Genomic DNA, 22,086 nt, shown 5'->3' with positions numbered 1-22,086 from the left:
GACTCTGCCAGAAAGGAAGAAGGTAGGGGATGGCTGTTGGGTAAACGGTCAACACTGACTGCTTGTTTGTTTTGAAAATTGTATTTTTCTCAGCATCCAGAGTATCGTTATCCTTATTTTTAACATAGTGGATTTTTCTCAGACTGCATGTTGTTTTCTGTTTTCTTGACTTCAGAGGAGGAGAGATCTCTCCAGGACTGCTGTTTGCCAATAAACAGAGAAGGCAGATTCTCATTGTTGCCCTCACTGTCCAATGTTGGAACCTTGTGGCTTCAGCAGAGGTAGTAATAGGTGTTCATAGCCACTATTCCTATGTAAAGTGTCTGACGTCATCCTTCTATCTGACTGTCCATCACAATTTTCTCCTGGTACTGAATCTGCATTCTGGGATGCAAAGGTCTTTATCCACTCACTTGTGTCTTTACCATGTCAGAGACCCCAGTGAAAGAGATTTAGGAGGTGAAAGGGCATGGAGATGCCTGACCCCCATGTTTGGTTGCTAGAGTCTTTGATCCTCTGAGCCCAGGAAAGAAAGTGGGAAAAAATGAAGCATTTCTTTTTCATTCTTCAAGCCAATGTTACCTCAGGTAGCAAAGTATATCAGTGTCAATCGCCAGTTGTATAAACTGAAATTGTCCATAGCTTTAGAATGTGGCACAGTAGGGTGGCATTCTACTTATTATTAGTTTTTCAAGTTCAACCCTATGCATTTGGTCAGACTTAAGAAAGAGACAGAAGGTAATTCCATCTATCATCACACTGTGATGTGATGACACATCCCCAAGTGGATATGAGATGGGAGATGTGAATCTACCATTATTCAAGGGTCACAAATCTATGCACCTATCCTAATTTATGTCTAGAACTTGGAAATACAGAAGAAATTTTTCTTACAACATGGCTCCTAAACACAAGCCAACTATTTCATCTGATGCTTCACAAAAGAAATTGCAGTCTCTTCCAACTCCAGAGGGAAAATTGCTTTGTTAAATCAGGTGAAAGATGATTCTGTACAACTTCAGAGAGTAATTTTGACAAAATGAAGCCTTTATTTTCATGCACATGTGTAAATGTGAATCTGATATAATTAATGGATATTCCTCCCAAATTCTGACACTAGGTTAGTTGACAGACTTAGATTTCAGTGCTATTACAAGTTTATTTTCTTGAGGCTTGTTATTTGTTGGGGGAAGAGGGATGAGGCATTGCTTGCTGGCTAGGTGCCATCTTGAAGCTTCTTCCAATGGAATCCCACTTAACCCTGCAACAACCTTCTTATAAGAGGATGATTATTATCATCATCACCATTTATATTGCCAACTACAAATAAAGAGCTTAGGCTCAAAGTAACTTATCTGAAGTCCCATACTAGAAAGTTGTGAAGTTCATATTTGAATCCAACTTTTGTCTTCAGATTCTGTGCTTTGACCCCGATGCCTGCTGTTGCCACAGCCCCCACTTCATTTGTTCTGACCACATCTCTACTCTGAGCAGGTGACCCAACCTCCTGCCCACCTCACACCCTCTCTCATCTGTCAGACTCTCCCTGCTCAGTAAACAGTCTCTATATATTTACCCATCCACTCTTCGTGTTCTCCTGCCCTAAAGGGCACATGGATTAGAGAGGAGTTGTGATAGATGAAATAAGAAATAGATGCTGGTACCAGAAACTATAGAAATTTGATTGGCTAGTTACTAAATTTTGTCTTAACTCTATGAAGGCTTTTGCTGAGAAGAGTGACTTGATCAAAGCTGTGTAAAAAGAATTGTAAAAGCAAAAAGAGCCATTAGGAACCTGATGGAATGGTCATGGGGATCTGAACTAGGGGAAAGCAGCAGGAATGGAGTAAAATAGATGGCTCTGGAGTGCGTCATGAAGGGAAAAAGAGAGAAGCCCTAAACGACTCCCCAGGTGCCCTCACCAGTCTGTGGATTTTCATGTGCCCAGCAGGACACCTTGTACAACATCAGAACAATTATTGTTTTTTTCACCGCTTACCAGATACCAGGCATTGCACGAGGACTTACCATTTATCTCTTTGAATCTTTATAGTACTTATTTTCCCTGTATTATAGATGAAGAAACTGAGACTCAGAAATATCAGTCACTTGGCTGAGATCTCACAGCCCGTAACCAGTTAATTAAAGATACAAACCTCATTCTGATTGCTTCTGGAACCCAGACCCACAGCATTTCCCAGGGTGTGGATTATGCTCCTCTCATGGGACATGGCAGGCCATTTCTTAAATAGTTATGTAAACATCTTCATGAACATTAAAACAAAACTAGCGTATCACATCCATGACTTTATGTCTCACTATCATTCATAATGAGATAAAGTTAAAAAAATAGTTGAAAGTTGATTTAAAGAAAAAATTTGAAGACATAATTGTATAGATCTGCACTATTCAATATGGTAGCCACTAGCCACGTGAAACTATTTACATTTAAATTAATTTGAAATTAACTTAAAGTAAAAGTTCAGGTCCTCAGTCACACTAGCCACATTTCGAGTGCTCAATAGCCGCAGGTGGCTAGTGGCTACCATATTGATTGTGCAAATATGAACACTTCCATCATCGTGTAAAGTTCCATTGGGCAGTGCTGCGCTGGGACTGTCTTACACTAGATCAGCGTCTTTTTAGAGTTCGCTCCAGCTCTAAATTAGTTCTCTTTAGAACTTGATCTGGCTTGGGATAAGCCTGTGTATACCCGTGCTGTCCGATACAGTAGCCACTAATCACATGTGGTCTTGAGCACTGGAAATACGGCTAGTCTGAACTGAAATGCTCTGTAAGTAAAATACACATTGAATTTCAAAGCCTTAGTATGAATGAAGAGTGTAAAATATATCATTAATAATTTTATACCGACTATGTGTTGAAATATTATTTTGATATATTGGATGAAATAAAATGTCTTATTGAAATTAATTTCACTTACCTTATTTAATGTTGCTACAAGAAAATTTTAAATTACACATATGGCTCATGTTATATTTCCACTAGATGTCATTGCCCTGTGACTTGACTCCAGAGTGCTTGCCTTTTCCCTGTCTCTAGATCTGAGCTGCCCAATACAGTAGCCACAAGTCACATGTGGATATTTAAATTTCAATTAATTAAAATTAACCAAAATTTAAAATTCATTTCCTCAGTCACATTAGCCACGTTTCACATGCTCAGTAGCCATGCATGGTTAGTGGCTACCATATTGCACAGCATTGATATAGACTATTTCCATCATCACCGAAAGTTCTATTGGGTAGAGCTGATATAGGTTGTACATAGTCATGCCAAAAGCAACAGAGATGGGGCGTGAATGTCCAGAGCTTGTTTCCATGGTGCCTAACTCTGCAGCACATCATCTTCCCATCTCCTAGGTGCCTATCCCTTCCCAGCTTTGCTAGACTTGTTTATGCACACCTTATCTCTTCTTCTTTCCTGCTAGGCCTGTGGAGTGCTTATCTCCCTCTGAACACACTTTCCTCCACCCTCCTACACAGTATCCAATAGCATCCTTCGTACAATATAGGTACTCGTAAATATTTGTTAACCAGTTGGAGTGGCAGTTTCTAGCAAGTGATTGAAAATATATGGCTCAAGCTAGAGAGAGATCTACAATGGCTGGTAGCAAGGGGATAAAAAAGAGAAGATCAAAGCCTGGTTCCCAAGGAAGAAGGAAGAGGAACTAGGAGAGAGACAGAAAAGAGAGAATCAGAGGGACAGTGGTGAGCTGTGATCTCATACATGTCACCAAAATCCCTCTGCCTGCCCCACATGCCCCTCACAGGCAGCGACAAGAGTTATTGCAGGGGAATTTACAGGGTTAGACAACAGCTTTAGAAAAAGTGCAAAAGAAATCCAAAATATGATTATGTGGTAAATAAACAGGCAAGACCCATCAATGAGAAGGTGAAATGGCGTGAAAATTGAGGGTCTAGTGAGGAGAAAAATGAAAAATGTTCTCTCCCTTGGCCAGCTGGTTTGAGTTACATTTTATGAGCAGCATGTGAATTCCAGCGCCCTTGTTGAATTAGCAGCAGAATCGCACATTAGTTTTAAGGCTCCCTCTTGAATAGAAACATCATAACGCTTTTTAATTGGGGCTGATAAAAACGTAGCATTACTTGTAGGTTCCTGAGAGAAGTGAGTTGTGAAATTGGGTTTTCATTAAATCTAATGATGGAAAATTAAGTATAGTGCGTCTGGTGAAATGGGGTGTGATAAAGGCATCACTTCTGCATTATCGGAGGTTAATAAGGGAATAGGTGAGGTAAGATACATTGCAAAAGGGAGTCCAACTAGTTGATTTAATAAGCCTTGAAAATCCCTTGGTTCCGAGTCTTCATAGCATCATTAGCACCGGCATTGACATTATTACAAATGTTACAGCAATACAAGTTGTTAAATTTCAAATGCAGTTATTTTCCATTCCAGTGTTGGTTTTGCTGACACCAAGTTTACAGTCTGTGTAGCAATGTGTTTAGGGAAAATATCCATTTGGTAGCTTATTTGGTTTTGGAAACATTTGGCATCTCACAAAAATTGCCAGGTTCCCATTCCTAAGAAGCCTGTCTCTGCCAGGCGGCAAGTCTCCCACGTAGCTCATGCCCCAGGACCTGTAGGAGACCATGGGTCTCTGAAGACATCTGCCCCCTTATGTGATGGTGGCTTAGGTGAGAGACACCCACAGGGCTCCGGGCACTGACTCTGGCTCATCCTCTCCTAAGGATCATGAAGTGCAGCATCTAGAGAAGCAAACTCAAGTGCTTCTTTCTTCTCCATCCCCAACCTCACCACACCATCACAGGAGTGATATTCGCTGGAAGGGTGCCTCAGATCCATGGCAGCTGGGACACCTACAAGAAATAGTGTGAATCTTTAAAAAGAGAGATTCTTTTCAAAATCCTTCAACGGCTTCCCACTGGCTTGAAGATTCTTATGAATTCACAGCCTTTCTAGACCGACCTCACACCGTCTCTTACAGCTTTATCCTCATCACATTTCCACTCACCACCTTCACTCCATCCCCACCTCCTTGCTCCTACCTAAATGTACTTGGCTTCTCCAGCGTCTGTTGTGCTTCAGCTGGTTCTTCTTGTCTGTCTTCCCTACTAGACCATCAAGCCTTGAGGGTGAAATCTGTAATCTGTGCATTGCCAGTGCCTGCCGGAGCCCCTGGCACAGAGAGGGTTCTCAATAAATCTTAACTCATGATCACAAGGGTGTGATGGAGAAGGGAAGCAGCCCCCACATTTGCCAAGCTCTATATTTAAGCAATGCCATCGAAGAGGTGTTACCTGTTACCTGAAATCCCAGGAGAAAAAATAAGCGCTATTTTTCTTATGCACGGTCAGGAAATTTTGCATAGGCCTTTCTTCCTTATGCATAAACCTCTATATTCCAGATCTTTTCCTACTAGGAACAGTTTTGCTCATGCTGTCACATGGTAGGAAAGTTCCCTTTCACCTACAGAATCAAATGTCTGATGGATTATTGTGACATGAGAGACAAACAAGCTGAAGGAAACATGGATTTTGCAAAGACAAGTTGCAGACAATCAAGAATGTATGCTACAGACCCCCAGGGAGTGAGTACGGCATAGGCCTAGCAGGGTCTGCATTGGTGCCATGCAGTGCCTGGAAACATCCAGGGGAGATGCAGTTATCATCTCATGCATGCCACAAATGGGAGGGTCTAAGGCATAGACTGTCCATGTCTTTGAGAGGAGGTTGGGGAGACCAAGCCTAGATAGTTCTGGATAGGATGAAGGACCTGGAAGACCAACAATGTATGCCTGACAGAGAGTTGATAAGGCAAGAACGTAGTTTTACTTGTCCAAGGGGCACAGAGGAATTCAAATCCAACCTCAGCAGAAATCAGTTTCCAGGGTGGCCAAACTAATACACGGCAGTTAAAGCAACTCAGTAGGTATAAAGATTCTTATCAGGGGGAAGTATAGAGCTATGTCAAAGAGAGATTTTATGAAGGAGACGAGGCATAGGACCCAGGCCTGGGAGAAGTAGTTGGGAGGACTGAAGGAAGAGGTTTGGGCTTCCCTATCTGCAAGGTGGGCTCAGCAACACTCCTGGCTCAAGAGTGTTAAGTGGTGAGGAAACTGGACAGTGGGCAGAAGGTAGTCACTGTTGCAGAGCCCATAGCTGGAGAGAGCAGCTAAGAGGGTCAGAGTCCCTGCTGTCTGCTGGGGGTCCAAGACTGGCTCCAATTCCTTCCAGCGTACAACCCAAAGGAAACAAACTAGTAGGGAAACCGGGTCACAGGGATGTGGGCAAATGGACCAGAAGCAGTCACGTGGCTCTGATCTCCAGGGACCTGTGGCTCTCTTCACCTGCAGGCAGGCACCAGACACGATTTCCAGGAACCCTACTTCCTAAACAGGAGAGTACTCCCAGTATCCAGCCTTTCTGGCTTCTCACTGGTTCTGGGATTGGCCAAGATTGGCCAAGACAACCCTGACAAGACTGGAGGAAGGACTGAGACAGGCAGGGGATGACAGCCAACCTAGAACTTTGTCTTTCCTCCATCAATATGCACCCTTGAAATAGAAACAAACCAAGGGTTATTGTGTTCATTGGTTTGTTTGTTGTTTTAATTTTTAAATTACCACCACAGCCGTGCCAGGGAAGCAGTGTGTCTCTATTCTTTCTGTGGTTTCCTGATCAATTGAGTCCTGAGTTAGTTCCCTCTGCCCTCCTCAGGTCAAGCTGAGGGAGGCATGGAGGACAGAGGACAAAACTCCCATAGGTGATGATCTGTTCTGCCTCCTTCTCTCTGAAGCAGATGGCAGCCGCGGGGAGCTGTCCCAGCCCACCCTCACAATCCAGACTCACCCCTACCGGGCCTGCGACCCTGTGGAGATGAGCTATCCTCGGGACCAGTTCCAGCCCGCCATCCGGGTGGCTGATCTGCTGCAGCACATTACCCAGATGAAGAGAGGCCAGGGCTACGGGTTCAAGGAGGAATATGAGGTAAGAAACCAGCCTGTGGGGAAACTTCCTGATGGGTGCAGAGGCTTCATGGGTGCTAAAGCCTTGCTACTCGAAGTATGGTCCTTGGACCAGCAGCATAAGCATCACCTGGGAACATGTTGGAAATGCACCATCTCAGTCACCACTCAGACCTACTTAATCAGTTTGGATTCACACCTCCCTTCAATAGGAAGATAGACCAGCTCAAGCCCCCATCCTACATGTTGTAGAAAAGCCAGCAAATCTGCCCCTCCAGTGATTTCTGGGAGGCCTACTTGCTCCTAGTCACCTTGTGCCTCATTATCATGTTCTGTTGTGTTCTCAACAGCCCCCAAGTCAATATCTCATCTGGTGACTGTCGTCCCCTCTCTCTGTGTACCTTCTCTCACCCCTGCATTGGACATCCCTTTCTTTCCTCCCCAAAGCATCTCTAATGCAAACGATTTGTGAGTAGCAGTTGTTACTGAAGTTTGGGGAATAACAGGAGTGCAGCAAAATCCAGGAAGCTCCTGAATACGGTTCCTCCTAAGGTTCCAGTCTCCTGTCAGCTCTCTATCCACTCCTCTCCCGAAAGTTCTTTTCAGTATCCTCAGAAGTCCCCCCGTTTTTTTTCTTTTTCCCAGCAGCCAGGAAAAGAACTCCTACTCTCCCCTACTTTATTATGCAGAACAATTTATCTCGCTTTGTCTCACTCCTTTTGTTTCAGACCTTGCGCATTAGGCCTCACCTTTTACGAAGAAAAAGTAAAATAAAATAGAACAAAAAACTCATTAAGATGTTTCCGCTGAACTAAAGAGCACCTCACTCTCCAAGAGGAATTTTTCCACCCGCCTCATGCAGATGGAATCCAGCTGCAGCCAACTTTGAAAACAAGCATTTCTTTCTTCACTTTTCCTCTCTCTCTCCCTCTCCTCCTCCCTTCCCAAAATATCTTTCAAATATCTACTGTGTGCCAGGCTCTGAGTTATATGCACTAGTTTTTTGTGGAGTTTTTTTCACATGCAGCATGTGCCCCAAATATGCTAGGTTCGGTTTCACTGTGCAGTGAAAACGCATTGACTCAGACTCTACACATTTGGAATTCTTGATAATGCAGCCTAAGTTTATCTCTCAGACTGTATTCTGAGACAGAGCTTACAAAGCAGTATTTCAGAAGCTGTGTGAGGTCATGAAATTGTGCTAAACTGGGGGTCCAGACAGCCAGATTCCAACAAACAAACTGTGTGATCTTAGCGTATCATTCTGCTACCTGAGTTTTAAAATTCTTTATTCGTTATGAAGAGTTTAGATAAGGTGATTTCTAAGGGCTTGTCTGGTCCTAAAACTTTACGAGAGTGTAAAACATAGTGGCAAGGGGTGTGTTTGACACATTTACGAGAACAAAAACATTGATGTCAATGGATGTGAGTGATTACCAGCTCAGGAGAACTAGCAGTTAGTTTCAAATATGGTCCAGGTAAAACAGCATTTTTCATATGCTCTATCTACAAATTTTGGAAGGATATTGGGACAAGAGTTGAAGGAGATGGTCTCTTTACCTCCCTTCCTTGGGCCTTATTTCCTAGAGGGTTGGTTGAATAGTCCCAACCCCTTAAATTTGCGGGGAGCTACATGTGTGTGTGCTTATATACACCCATGTAGATCTGTTCGGTGAGTGTCAGGAGAAGGCGTGCTGTTTGTACAGGCATCCTCAGTATCATGATGGCTTAATAAGTCATTACTCATAATATTTAATTTGCTGTAAAGTTTCAAATAGCATTAAGGGAGACATGTGACTTATCAGAAAGGGGGCAAGTAGTCAAAGCCTAAGAAACACTGTTCTAAGAATTTGCAATCTAAAATCTGAAGACAAAAATACAAATACATTTGACTACTTTGGCACATTTCCTTCCAGAAAGGTATCTCTTTCAAAAGCATCCACATGTGTGTGGTGGGATTTGGTTTATTTTGAGCCTGGAAATGAACTGCTTTTATAGTGAGAGAAAAACGATACATGTTGTTCCATCATTTGGACCTCAACCAGAAATACTGCTAACTAGACTAGCCTTGCCCTTAATTAGTTCAAATTATTTTAATCAGTTAACTGGAATGCTTAGCTTCTAGTTAACAGCATTCTCTGATTAACAGGAGGTTAATTGGAAAGCATTTCTTAATGGGAGTCTTTCCACAATGTGCTAGTCCATGTTCCTAGACTACAGGTGGATATGGGTTTGATCATCAAGGATCCTGTGATGTCTGGAATCTACATAGGGAGCATAAGAGTCACAAATCTGCTTGAAGACTGTGTCCTCTTGTAGACATGAAACTCCTGGATCTCCAGTCCCTCTCTCAAACCAACATGCTCTGTGCTATTTGTTGCTTGTTACTCTCCTACCCTGCTCAGCTTTTTCATACAACTGAGTGAGTTTCATGTGTCAACATATAAGGGACCTCTCAGTTACAGCAAGCTGTGTCTTCTAAAATTCAGTTCAGTTGTATAATCACTTACAAATTTGTTCATTAAATATTTACTGAGTATCTACTATTCCCGAGGACTGTTCTAGATATTTGGGATACAACAGTGTACAAAATAGACAAAGATCCATGCCCTCAAGATGCTTGTGTTCTAGCAGGGAAAACAGGAACTAAACAAAAGGCTTCCAACTAAGTAAGTTGTTTTACAATAACTTACCTAATGTAATATATTAATAAATAATGTAGTATGTTAGACAGTGAAAAATACTGTCTAACAGTATTACAAACTACCCAAATCTTAGCAACATAAAACAACCAATTTATTGTGCTCACTATTCTGTGGATCAGGAATTTGGACAGGGCAAAGCAGCAGTGGTCTGTCTCTGCTCCACGCTGTCTGAAGCCTTAAAGGCTCTAAAGCTAGGGACTGAAGTCATCTCAAAGCATCTTTACTCACGTGTCTAGGGATTGATGCAGGCTATCATCTGGGATCTCAGCTGGGATTCTCATCTGGAACACCTACAGGTGGCCTCTTCAGATGACCTAGGCTTCCTCACAGCATGGTAGCCTCAGTATAGCTAGACCTCTTACCTGGTGGCTCAGAACTCCACAGGTGAGCTCCCTAGCTAACAAAGTGGAAAGTGTATCACCTTTGTGACCTACACTTGGACATCACACAGCATCAGTCTTACCATATTCTATTGGTTATAAGTAAATAATAACTGCATACATTTAAGGGAGGGGAGTTAGACTCCATCTCTTGATGGAGGGAGGGGCAGTTGCAAGATTCTAAAAAAGAATATGGAACAGGAGATATTGGAAAATATAATCTTTGGATAATACAATCTTCTACAAGTACCATTGTAAAAGAAAGAGTAGAGCAAGGAAGGGAGATAGTGTATTCCATGGACATGAGGTGAAGGAGGTTTCAATGTTAAGTAGAGTAGAAGGGTTGTCCTTAATTAGAAGATAAGATTTGAGCAGAGACATGGTGGAAAATATCTAGAGGAAGAGAGTTCCTGATCAAAGGAGTAATACATCTGCCATGTACAAAGAGGAACAAGGAGGCCCAGGGTGGCATGAGTAGAGTGAACAAGAAGTAAAAGTAATAGATGATGATATTGGAGAGATAAAGGGGGCCTGACCGTATACTGCCTTACAAGCCATTATAAGACTTTGGCTTTTACTCTGAATGAAACGGAAAGCCACTGCAGAGTTTTGAGAAGATAAGTGATAGTTACCTGACATTATTTTGAAACACTCATTCTAGCTACTGTGTTAAGCATAGACACAGGAAGGCAAGAATAAAAGCAGGGAGACCAGTGAAGAGGCCACTGCAGTAACCCAGGTGAGAGACGATGGTGACTCAAGCCAGGGTGTGGCAGTGGAGGTGCTGAGAAGTGGCTGGATTCTGAATATATTTTAAAGATAGAGCCAACAGGACTTCCTAACACATTAGACATGGCATGTGAGAGAAAGAGAGGAATCAGGGGTGACTCCAAGGCTATTACTTGAGCCACTGGAAGGATGGAGTTGCCACCAACAGCGATGGGGAAGCTGCAGGTAGAGCAGACTTGGGATCAGTGGAGCATTGGGAGTTTTACTTTGAACAATTACACATCTATTAGACATCTTAGCGGAGATGGAATGTAGCTAGTTGGATATATGAGCCTGGAATTTGGGAAAGAAGCCTGGGTTGGGGAGAAAACTTTGCGAGTCATTGACATATAGATGATATTAAAGCCACAAGACTTTTCCAAGTCACCAAGCACGTGAGCGTAGACAGAGACAAGGACCAAGGACTGAGTCTTATAGAATTTCAACTGGAAGATGTCTGAGCACTTTCCAGAGACCAGGCATGGTACTAGGCTCTAGGAACTGAGGAGATGAGGTGAGATAGAGCCCTTGCCTTCTGGGGACTGAGAGCCTATTCTTAGAAACAGGTATATAAACTGATCATTTCAGTTCAATATCTTGGCAAAATGTCACAGTAGAGGTAGACCCAGAGTGCTCTGGGAACCTTTCAGGTGGCATGCATGAAGCCTAGCCTGAGGATGGATGGCCAGTGCCTTTCTGAAAGACATAAAACCTAAACCAAAGCTTGAGAAATAGGAATAACCAAATGAAAGCAGGAAGGGTGTTTTAAGCAGAGGGACTAGAATAAGCTATGGCATGAGGGTGTTTACAATAGACTGAGTTAGGAGAACCAGAAGCAGTTTGGTACATAAACGATGGAAGGGAGCTTGGAGGGAGATGGGCTGAAATTGTTAGTAGGGGAGGGCATGGGGTGAGGGCAAGGGGACATTTGTCAGGCTAAGGTGTTTGGATTTTATTCCAGGGGCCATGGGGAGCCATTGAAGGGGGCAGGATTTTTTAAGCTGGATTTGCATTTTAGATGTAACTATCTGGCATAGACAGGTTTTAGCAGAGCTTCCAGTGTAAGACAGACTAGGAAGAAGGAACCTGCCACCCACCTGCAAAAAAATTGGCCATGAAAACCCTAAGAATAGCAGCAGAGCATTGTCTGATATAACACTGGAAGGTGAGAGGATGGCACAAAAAGACCAGGCAGGGTTCCGCTCTGCTCTACACGGGGTCGCTAGGAGTCAGAATCGACTCAACGGCACTAACAGCAAACAACAAATCTGACACAGATGAGAGCAGGGAGACCAGAGGCATGTAGGCGGCTGGGACAGTAATTCAAGGTAAAGATGGAATTGCCTGAACCAGGAGACTGGGCCCAGAGCCCAGATAAGCCCACACACCTTTCATATAGAGCCATAAAATCAGCTTGTTCTCCTTAGCATGTAAACTTGAGTCTCTCAATGCATATTTTAGGTTCAGTAAATTGAAGTAATACGTGAACTGCCCTGAATTGAGAGTCAAGATACCTACATTCCAGTCCTATCTCTTTCATTAGGTCTCTGGGTGAACTTGGCAGGTTACTCTCCCTCTCTGGGCCTCCATGTCCATATATATGCAATGAGGGCGAGGGGGTTGGTCAAAGTGATCCAAAGAGCGCTTCTGTCTGTGATATTTTGGGAGTTGCGGTAGAAACAAATTGTCCAGGCCAGCTGAATCTCCCGCCTACTGATAGTCCCACTGGACCCCACTCTCGGAAACTACCACCCCCGTAGTTATGTCTCAAGTCCAAGCAACCGTGATTGACCAGGGGCCTTGGGTTCCTAAGAACTCAAGGAGGCCTAAGGCAAATTAAGTGCACCTGCCGTATATCTCTGAGTCTTAAAGGTCTTCATTCTTGCCTACACTTGAGAATTACCTAGGGAAGTTTTAAAAACACCAGTGCCCAGGCCATCCTTCAGACCAATTAAGTCAGAATCCCCGGGAGTGGGATCCAGGGGTCAGTACTGTCTAAGGTCTCCAGGTGACTATAATTTACTTTCAAGGTTGTGAGATGCTGTGTAAGGAGGCCCATGAGTCCCCAGTGTATGCCCTGCTTGTGCCCACAGACCCATCACCTCACCTGCTGTGCTTGCTGCTGGTCACATCTGATGCCCATGGACGCATGTGATGAGCCCTCAAATCTACCCTGCTGATGAAACACAGCCACGCTAAAGTCAAAGGACTTCTGCATGTGACCTTGGACGGCAGCATCTTCCCTCCTCCCAATCCGCAGCCCAAATTTTCCCACCTTTCCCAATTACAAACCAAAAACCCTAAGCATGCCAGTAAATGCTAACAGATGTTGGCTTGAGAGTAGGGTTGTCTGTGAGCTCTGTAACCCTGGCCATCATCATGGTCAGAAAAGTAACAGGATTGGGGAAGATGAGGGACAACAGAAAGAGGTGACTTTGTGATGGAAAGAAGGAAAGGAAACATGATAATTCCAATCCAATCCAGGCAGTCTGTTGTCATAATGAGTAGAATGAGCCCAGTAGGGCAACCAGAAGGTATCTGTTTATTACAGCTCCATTAAGACTATTTAAGGCAACAAGGAGCAGCTGTGAGGAATATGATGCAGCCTAATGAAGAGCAAACATTTGTTCATTTTCCAGTTCTATCTGGGCGGACATGCCATGTGCGTGGCTTTTATGCGGTGAGGCTTTTATGGGGTGAGGCTGGTGTTGCCATCTTTCTCTTAATCACCTGTGGGTGATGGTGGACAGGCAGCCTCCTGATGGGGTGTAACCATGGAGATGAATGCTTCAGGTCACCCAATGTGCCTCCTTCTCTGCTCAGAGCCACCAGAGCAGGGGCAGAGTAGACCTTCTGCTTTTCCCATAACTTTTTCTATCCTCAATTGGTAGCAAAGTCACAGAACATCCCACTGCAGGTGACCCCTGAGAGATCCTGATCCAGCTCCTCAATTTGCAAATGAGAAGTGATTCTGGGTAGGGGCATGGGAATTAGTGGCGGATGCCCAAACATGAAAGGGGCAACCATGGTTGTTCTCCAATTCTGGGAATTCACAATGACCAAAATAGAAAGATTGGGACTCCACTTGCTCGTTTCACCCCAGCCGCCATGGATTAAAATAAGGAGAAAATGGGCCATTTCCAGGAGATGGCCAAAAGACATCAGTAACCCATGGGGTTTCAGACTTGGAAGTCTTTCTAGCAGGAAAGAGCTCATGTAGGGGAGTATTAACTCAGTCTTTTTCTTTGGGTTTATTTTTATTTTTCCACTTACAATTCTGTTTATAACCTAGCAAACAATATTTTCTGAATTTAATATGGGAACCCTCCCCAACCAATTGAGCAAGTCTCAGGTGGTACCACAGAAAAATCCCTTGACCCAGAGTCAAGACCCAGTTCTCAGTCTGTTGCTGACATACTGGGTGGTTTTGGACAAGGCTCTTCCATCTCTGGGTCCCTAATTCATCTTTTGTGAAATGTTTGACTTCATAGCGTGGACTTCTGAAGCCTGATAGTATATGCTTCTACATCATTTGGCCAGAAACACTTATTGAGTACCTACTGTGTACCTTACACTGTTTTGGGCACTGAGTTAGAAAGCTAAATAAAGTGAAAACACTACTATAAAGGAATCTCGTGATCTTACCACACCATGTAACTACATAACAGAACTCTAGTTAAAATGCTTTGCAGACACCTAAGTAAGGGTGGTCCAGGGTGAATGCAGGTTTTCTTGTTGTTGTTGTTTATTTTTGCTTTTTGTCAGTTATTGCTGCCAAGATGAATCAGAAGCTTCACAAAACGTGAGGCACTAAGTTTAAGAAAAGTAGAAGAAAGTCAGGTAGAGGAAAAGTATGTGTGACAGAGGGAACCATATGTTCAGGGGCTTGGACACATAAAAGAATTGAAATGTTGCAAGCCAGCTCTTCAGGGACATAGAGATGCCTCTAGGAAAAGAGAAATGAAAATGAAACTAGTTGTGAGATAAATGAGAATTTTATGCCACTTGTACAGTTTCCCTGAGCAGAATTAACAAGGTAATAGTCACAGCCTTTGACAGTCCGCCCCTTAACTCTAGCCAACTTCAAATTCAGAGGAGAGCTGTTGACCCAGAGACAGCCACCCAGAAACTCATGAGCGAAGATGGAGACAATGTGTGGAGGGGACCAGAGTCTGCAGCCTGAAATGGGATACAGGGCTGCTCCAAATCATAGGCTCAGAGCTGAGAGGAATAGAGGTACCCTAGCATGAGTTTCTCCATTAAACTCTAGGCTTCTTGAAAGTAGGGATGGGGTCTTACTCATCTATCTTCTCTGAAGCATCTGGAGAATAGTGTATAAAGACTAAATATTAATTGAAATGCAAAGTCCTGGTGAAAAACTTTGTGATTAAGAATGGTTCCATTTGAGGAAAAAAAAGGCAGTATTTCTTAAAGAAAGACCCCAACACAGGAAGACCCTCACACCCGTGGGCAGTCTCTACAGGTGCACTGAGTATCTCTCTACATTTCAGGTTGAGTCTCCCCTAGGAATTTGCTGTTTCCATCTACCTTACTGCCTAAAACAGTGGTTGGCAAAGAGTGATGTGTGTCAGAATGACCTGGAGAATTAGTAAAGAACACTGAGACACAGGCTCATGGATGCAGGAGAGGATCCAGGCCTCTGCATTTTACCAAATTCCCCAGGAAATTTGGATGCCTACCAAAGTTTGAGAACTGCTGGCCTAAAATTTGTCATTTAAAAAAGACTTTGTAGCTTTTAAGGGGCTCTTTTAAAGGGTGCTTTGTGACTCTACACACACTCAACTATCCTGCCTTGATCAAAGCTCCTGTCACAGACAAATACCCACATCTTGCTGCGATCTGATTTTCTACTTAGCTTCCCAGCAGAATTCATACATTACCGTCTATTTAGTGACATGGTGCACAATAATATTTGCTCTCCTGATGCCACTCTGAGTAGATGTCATTAGTCATCCTCTCCTGCCTTCTTTGTCCACATTTATAATCCCTAAGATGTTTGCTTTTCAGCACAGAAGGAGGCATTTGTTGAAAGCTTGGCCTCTGCCAGAGCCACCCCAAGAATTCATTTTGGGGGGGGGTGTACAATTCTATGAATTTTAACAAATGCATAGAGTTATGTAAACACCAGCATGATTGGAATACATAAGAGTTCCTTAGCGAAAAACTTCCCCCATTCCCTCTCTGTGTAGTCAGATGCTTCCCCAGCCCTAACCTGAAGGGCGCGGTATTGACTCAGTGTTCAGGAAAGTTAACTGAGACTTGGAGTGGTGAAATGACTTGCAGAAAAAACATCCAAACGCTCTAGTCTGTCTGCCTTTGGCAAAGCCCTCCCTTTTCCCTGACTCACACACAAGGTTAGTGGACGAGAGGGATTTCTTGACAATATAAATGAACGAAAGGCCCAGGTAAAATGGTGCCTCCTTGGTGAAGACTCTGGAATCTTCCCTCCACCAGGAGAGCACGGTGGTGGGCAGAGGTGTGGGGAAATCCTGGCAGTCTGGACTGATCATGGAGGAAGCAGGCCCTCAGCTGTGCCCTGAAGCGTCAGCTAGGAACTGCCTAATCAGCATTCCCTGGGCCTGGTTTTGCTGCACCCCAGGGCATATCACATCCAATTATCTCCAGGGATATAGTCAATCGAATGGGAGTGAGAGAGGCATCATAGCTGACAGAATCTGCTGAGGATAATGAGTGAGCAAGCAAACAAAACGGACCAGGATGCCCTCATCCTTGGATTGGAGGCCAGCTGCTCTTGGAAGCTCTGTGTTCTGACATCTCATTATTTGAGGAATAACTCAAGGCTTAGGTGCAAAGAAGAGTGTCCAAAGAAGGGATGGCAAGCTTCGGGAAGGACCCTTTATCTCAGTAGGCCCAAAACAACAGGTAGAAGAAGGAATCAGCCAAGCAAGCATCAGGGACAATTCTCAGTTCTAGCAGGGAATTAAAGTATGAAGTGGGGAAACTGAGGTAGGTTGCACAGTCCTTTAGACTAACTCAGCACAGCAAGGCATAAGAAGCCTGTGACTTGCACTCACATGGTCTGAGCCCCCACCGGCTCCAGGAGACCTCAGCTCTGTGGCTGGGAGGGAGAGTGGTAGGTGGGTGAGTGGGTTGCAACCACAGGGAGAGTTAGTCTGGGGCAGGCACCAGATGATAATTTTCTCCTAAAGTCTGTGAAGCCTGTCTACAAGAGACAAGTGCTCTTAGCCGCTTGTCATGATGCTGGTAGTGGCTCAGCCTCACATTTTAAAAAATGTCCAACGCATTCCCATTGACTTAGACTAAAATGGCCATTCTTGGCCATGGCCCACAAGGGTTTGATTGAACACCACACCCTCCCCATCCACATCATGTGTCACTCCCTCACTCTTATTCTCTTGGCTCTGGAGAGCCTTCCATCAAGTTCTAGAAGACATCATGCTCATTCCATCTCAGAGCTTCTGCACTCGCTCTTCACTCAGCCTGGAACATTCTCCCCCGAGCTCTTGCCGTGGCTGGCTTCTGCTCCTCACTTAGTTTTCAGCTCAAATGTGTCAACGAAAGACCTGTAAGAACACACCTGCAGTAGAACAAGCTGGGTTTAGGAACTGTGGGACATCTCAGGAAGACGATGTTAGAAAGGACTCATAGGATGCAGGCTGTGTGAGGTGATTTGGGAGAGGGTTTAAGGAAGTGGGGCTTTATTCCGGATTGGACACTGTTAGTAAGTGGTGAGATTTGGTACCTTAATAGATCTTAACTATAAGAAGGGAACATGAGATAGAGGTTAAAGCTGTAATTGTCTAAGAAGCAGTGGTCTCTTGTTAGCCAGGATATGGGGATCTTTGGTCGTTTTTTTGGATTGAACAGTGTCGATATTTTTATTTGTGTTTAGATAGGACTAAAGAGTGGTCATGTGTTTATCTTGCCCCGTCCTGGGCTCTGATGTTGGCCTTCTGTGAAATTGTATATGTTCGAGGGAAGGACACCGAGGTCCAGCTATGAGTGCCAGGCCAGCTCCTAGAAGTCAGAGGCTGCTTTTTCCTTCTCAAATGTCACCTTTGCAGAGTCCTGCCCAGTCTACTCTCTCTAAATTAGTCCTTTGTCCTGAGTCACTGTCTGTCCCAGCACCGTGTTTATTACCTCTATAGCACTGGTTATAACAGTAATTATCTCATTTGTTTGTTTATTGTCTGCACTTTCCCACAACCAAAACTTAAAGTTCATAAGAACTTCTCTGCCGTGTCTGTTGCTTTTATTTCTAGGACCTAGCACGGTGCCCAGCTCTCAGACGGTCGCTATGGAAGGAAGCGGGGGAGGGGAGATGGACACACTCAGTATATCTTCTTGGGCAAGTCACTTCCTGTTTCTGGACCTCACTTTGCTGATCTGTAAAGTGAGGCAATAATTTTCTCCAAAGATCCTTCCAGATCTGACGTTTGAGAATTCTGCCTCACCTCAGCCCTGCAGGAATGTGGACATCCCCAAAGCATCTTTTAGGACTAAAGAAAAATGACTGCCTTAGAAAAGCAACATTTTTGAAGAGTAGGGAATGTGTCCACACTCAGAGAAAAAGAGTGAAAATAGGGCTGAACACCCTAAGGAGGAGAGAATGAGAAAAGGAAAGCGGAGATCGATAATGGATGAATATAATGAGGTGGCAATTTTTGGTTTCAAAAGAATGTGATTAGCTCCTAATGACTGCCACCATTCCTTGGTCAATCTACTGTAACTAGCCACTAATGTAAAAATAATGCCCCTCGGCTGGCTCACTTTGAAGATGGAGATGAGTCTTCCTTTCATACTTTTACCCCCTCCTAATTTTTTCCTTCAAGAGATTATCCCCTATTAGATTCCTGCTCCCTAAAAGGGAGATGGATGTGTGATCAAAGCCTGCCAGTTAGGGGATCATTACTGCTCCCTCCCGCGCGGCTCTATGAGGCCTTGTCTCCTCTGCCTTTGTCAACATCATCTCAGCCCCCAGGCCCACACGTTCCCCTTCAGCGCCCACCAGGGGGAGACAGAGGCTCCCGGGGCTGTGGCAGGGACCTGCATGGTTTCCCAGAGAAGTGCCACTCATCACAACTGTGTTGTTTAGTTTGGGATTTTAAAGGATATCTACATGCAGGGTGTGTCCTGAAGAGCATGGCCCGTGCCATGCTGTGCCATTGAAGGACTCTGAGGGTGCACAGAGGCCTTCATCAAATCTCTGCAGTGTCGCAGTTCAGAGGGTGCATGCTTATTCTGTGGGGCCCCAGGGAGCAGGGCAAAAGCAAAGCACGTGGAAGCAGAGTCAAGAAAAAACTGTCTAACAAATCATCCAACAGTGAGGCAGGAAGCTTCGTGGGGTGGTGGGCTCTTCGTCCTTGAGGGTGTCCAAGTAACAGATGCCACGGATCAGCTTACCAGCTGCCTAGAAGACCATAGTGGAAGGGAATACAATTAGATGGCCTTCAATGTCACAGACACCTTGAGATGCTAGGATCTTTGCCCTCTGAATGCTCAGGAGCCACCTCACTCATTTGTTCATCTGTTCATTCATTCAAAAGGGGTAATTCAAGCACATATGAAGTACAAAGCCAGTATTGGGTTCTGAAGATACAGACATGAATAAGATGATACGCTTTCCCTGGAGCAACCCATCACCAAGTTGGGAGACAAGACATTCAAGTCATCAGATTTGAAGGAGTCCATCTAATAATAGAAGAAGTGACTGACTAGCTGGGGGTGCTGTGGGGTGGTGGGAGGGTAAGCAGGGAAGGGTTCACAAAAGAGAAGATGCTTCAACTGGGTTTTGAAGAATATGTGGGAGCTTACCAGGTAGACTTGGGTGGAAGAGAATTTCAGGCAGAGGGAACAGCATGTGTAAAGCCTCAGAAGTTTCAAATACCTAAAACTGAGGCATTGCATGTAGTTCCTTATCATTGGAATATTGATAGAAGAGCAAGAAATGAGGCTCGAGGGGAATGTGGGGTGAAGTCATTAAGGACCTTATGTTAAAAAGCTTGGAATTTATCCTGAAGGTAATGGCAAGGGGAGTAACTGGGTCCTATTCACATTTTGTAAAGAGCTCTCTGATTACAGAGGAGAATGGACTGCAGGGAACAAAAACAAAGCCAGAGAAACCACTGAGGAGGCTCATGGGAAAGTATTGCTCCAGGTAAATTCACTGTTTGAAAGAATCATGGCTGCACATTAGAATCACCCAGGGAGCTTTAAACAGTGCTGATGCCTGTGTCCCATCCCAGAGAGTCTGATTTAATTGGTCTGGGGTAGAGTCATGACTTTGGGAGCTTTTAAGCTTCCCCAGATGATTCTAATGTGCAACCATAACAAAACCTTAAGCTCACTGTAACCTGAACCTTGGCACATAGTAGGGTGTCAACAGATTTTTTTTCCCCAAAAACAATTAGTATGAAAACATTTGGAGCATCCTATTCTCTGCTTCACACCACTTTCAGGGGGATATGTTTGGATGCACAGATGACCTTTGTCACCAAGGGTTTCAGGGAGAAAATCCACCCTCAGAATATCAGCTTGAACACGGAGAAATCCAGCGCTACCACTGAGACAAACACACCCCACCCCTGCAGAGAACCAGGAATATTATAGCCCTGGCAAGTTGCCTGAAGGAGCTGGAGCTACCTGGCTGACGTGAGAGGATGAGGCCAGAGGCTGGGGTCTCAGTTCTAAGAGTTACATGCAAAAGCAAGAACCAATTGCAGTCTAACGATGGCTTATGCTGGTGGCAACAGGGATGCAAGGAGATGGTCAATTATAACAAGGAGGAAGAAAAGGAGGAAGAGAAAAAGGAGAGACAAGGCTTCCCTTTATAAAATGAGTACGTTCCTAACTCCACAGCACTTTTTCTACCCTCAGATTTAGGGCAGAGATTGGTGCCTAGAACCTAGCACCTATTTTGCTTCTCCTCCAAGATGCCAGTCTAAGGGTTTCTGACACACAAAGAACAAGATTCTGATCAATTAATAGCTGAGAAGGCACTCTATTACCCCAACCTCAGACCCTGGGCAAAACTAAGTTGGAGAACATGGCTTAGCCCAGACAAGGGCTTCCCACCCCATTTCCATTCTATCTGGAGCAGCTAGGTAGCGGAATGGGCACCAAACCTACCTACTCAACACTGATAGATAAGGATTGTGGTCATGCTTCTAGAATAAAGGTTGGCAAACTACAGCCACAGACTAAATCCAGCCCAATGCCTGTTTTTGTAAATAAAGTTTTATTGGAACACAGCCGTGCCCATTTGTTTGCATTTTGTCTGGGACTGCTGCCACTCTACAACTGTAGAGTTGAGGATGAATAGCTACGACAGAAACTATGTGGCTTACAAAGCCCAAACTACCTACTATCTGGCCCATTACAGAAAAAGTTTGCCAACCCCTGCCCTAGAAGAAGACCCACCCAGGCTGGCTTAACACTTGGAAGACTGGAAACAAGGAAGGGCGCGTCATGCATGGGCTCAGCTTTAATAGACAGTAGTCCTGCCTGCTTGTAAAACATAGACCGCTGAATGGCTGAATTTCTGACTAGCCAGGTTAGACTCCTCCTTGCTTAGGATGGACCCGGTAAGAAATAGGTGGGCAAAGGCAAGGCTGGTGTATTAAGATGAGTGGAAGCTCGTCTCCCCTGCACTGCTGACAGGGAGCTGAGTAGACTGAAGATGTTGCAAATTCAGTCTCAGGAGCAATGCAGGGGCATGAATGGGGCACTCAGCCTGTTCTACCGAGGCGGGGTGGGGATGGTAATCAAAGCGCGGCCCGACCTTGATGCTTCTGTGGCTTTTCTAGTTATTCCTGCTCCCTTCAATGCCCATCTTCCTTCTTTATGAGATAATGGACTCCACCCTCCACTGTGTTTCCAAAACACTTGGCTCGTAACTCTGCTGAATCACTCCACATGCTTGTTTACTTGTCTGTCTCCTCTTAAACTGATGACTTCCATCTCTTCTCTCCCCAAACTCTGACTTAGAACCTGCATGTCCAGCTTCCTACTCAGCATCTCAGTTTGGATGTCAAGTAGTCATCTCAAATGTGGCCGCCACTGCTGCTGCTGTTCTTATTGTTTTGAACATGTTAAGAAGCACACAGTCCTCAGCAAGTGCGAGGCACTGTTCTAAGCACTTCATGTACCCAAAACACAACACTTAATTCCTGCCTCCCCAATCCTATTTCTCCCCCATCCATTTCTTCTCCATCTCAGTAAACGACCCGACTCTGCATTCAGCACTTCAAGCCAACAGTCT

General features: G+C 44.4%; 1 protein-coding gene across 1 annotated transcript in view; it reads left to right on the top strand.

The window, feature by feature from the left end:
- Positions 1-22,086, top strand: part of PTPRT (protein tyrosine phosphatase receptor type T) — a 1,006,957-nt gene that overhangs the window by 919,073 nt on the left and 65,798 nt on the right. The window contains exon 16 of the mRNA XM_046677949.1: positions 6,802-6,992. Within this exon, the coding sequence (XP_046533905.1) occupies positions 6,802-6,992 (191 nt within the window). The remainder of the gene's footprint in view (positions 1-6,801; positions 6,993-22,086) is intronic.

Source organism: Equus quagga, chromosome 12 (assembly GCF_021613505.1).
Source record: "Equus quagga isolate Etosha38 chromosome 12, UCLA_HA_Equagga_1.0, whole genome shotgun sequence".
NCBI classification, from domain to species: domain Eukaryota; kingdom Metazoa; phylum Chordata; class Mammalia; order Perissodactyla; family Equidae; genus Equus; species Equus quagga.
The sequence above is the reverse complement of the archived record's forward strand: the minus strand, read 5'-3'. Positions and strand labels throughout refer to the sequence as shown.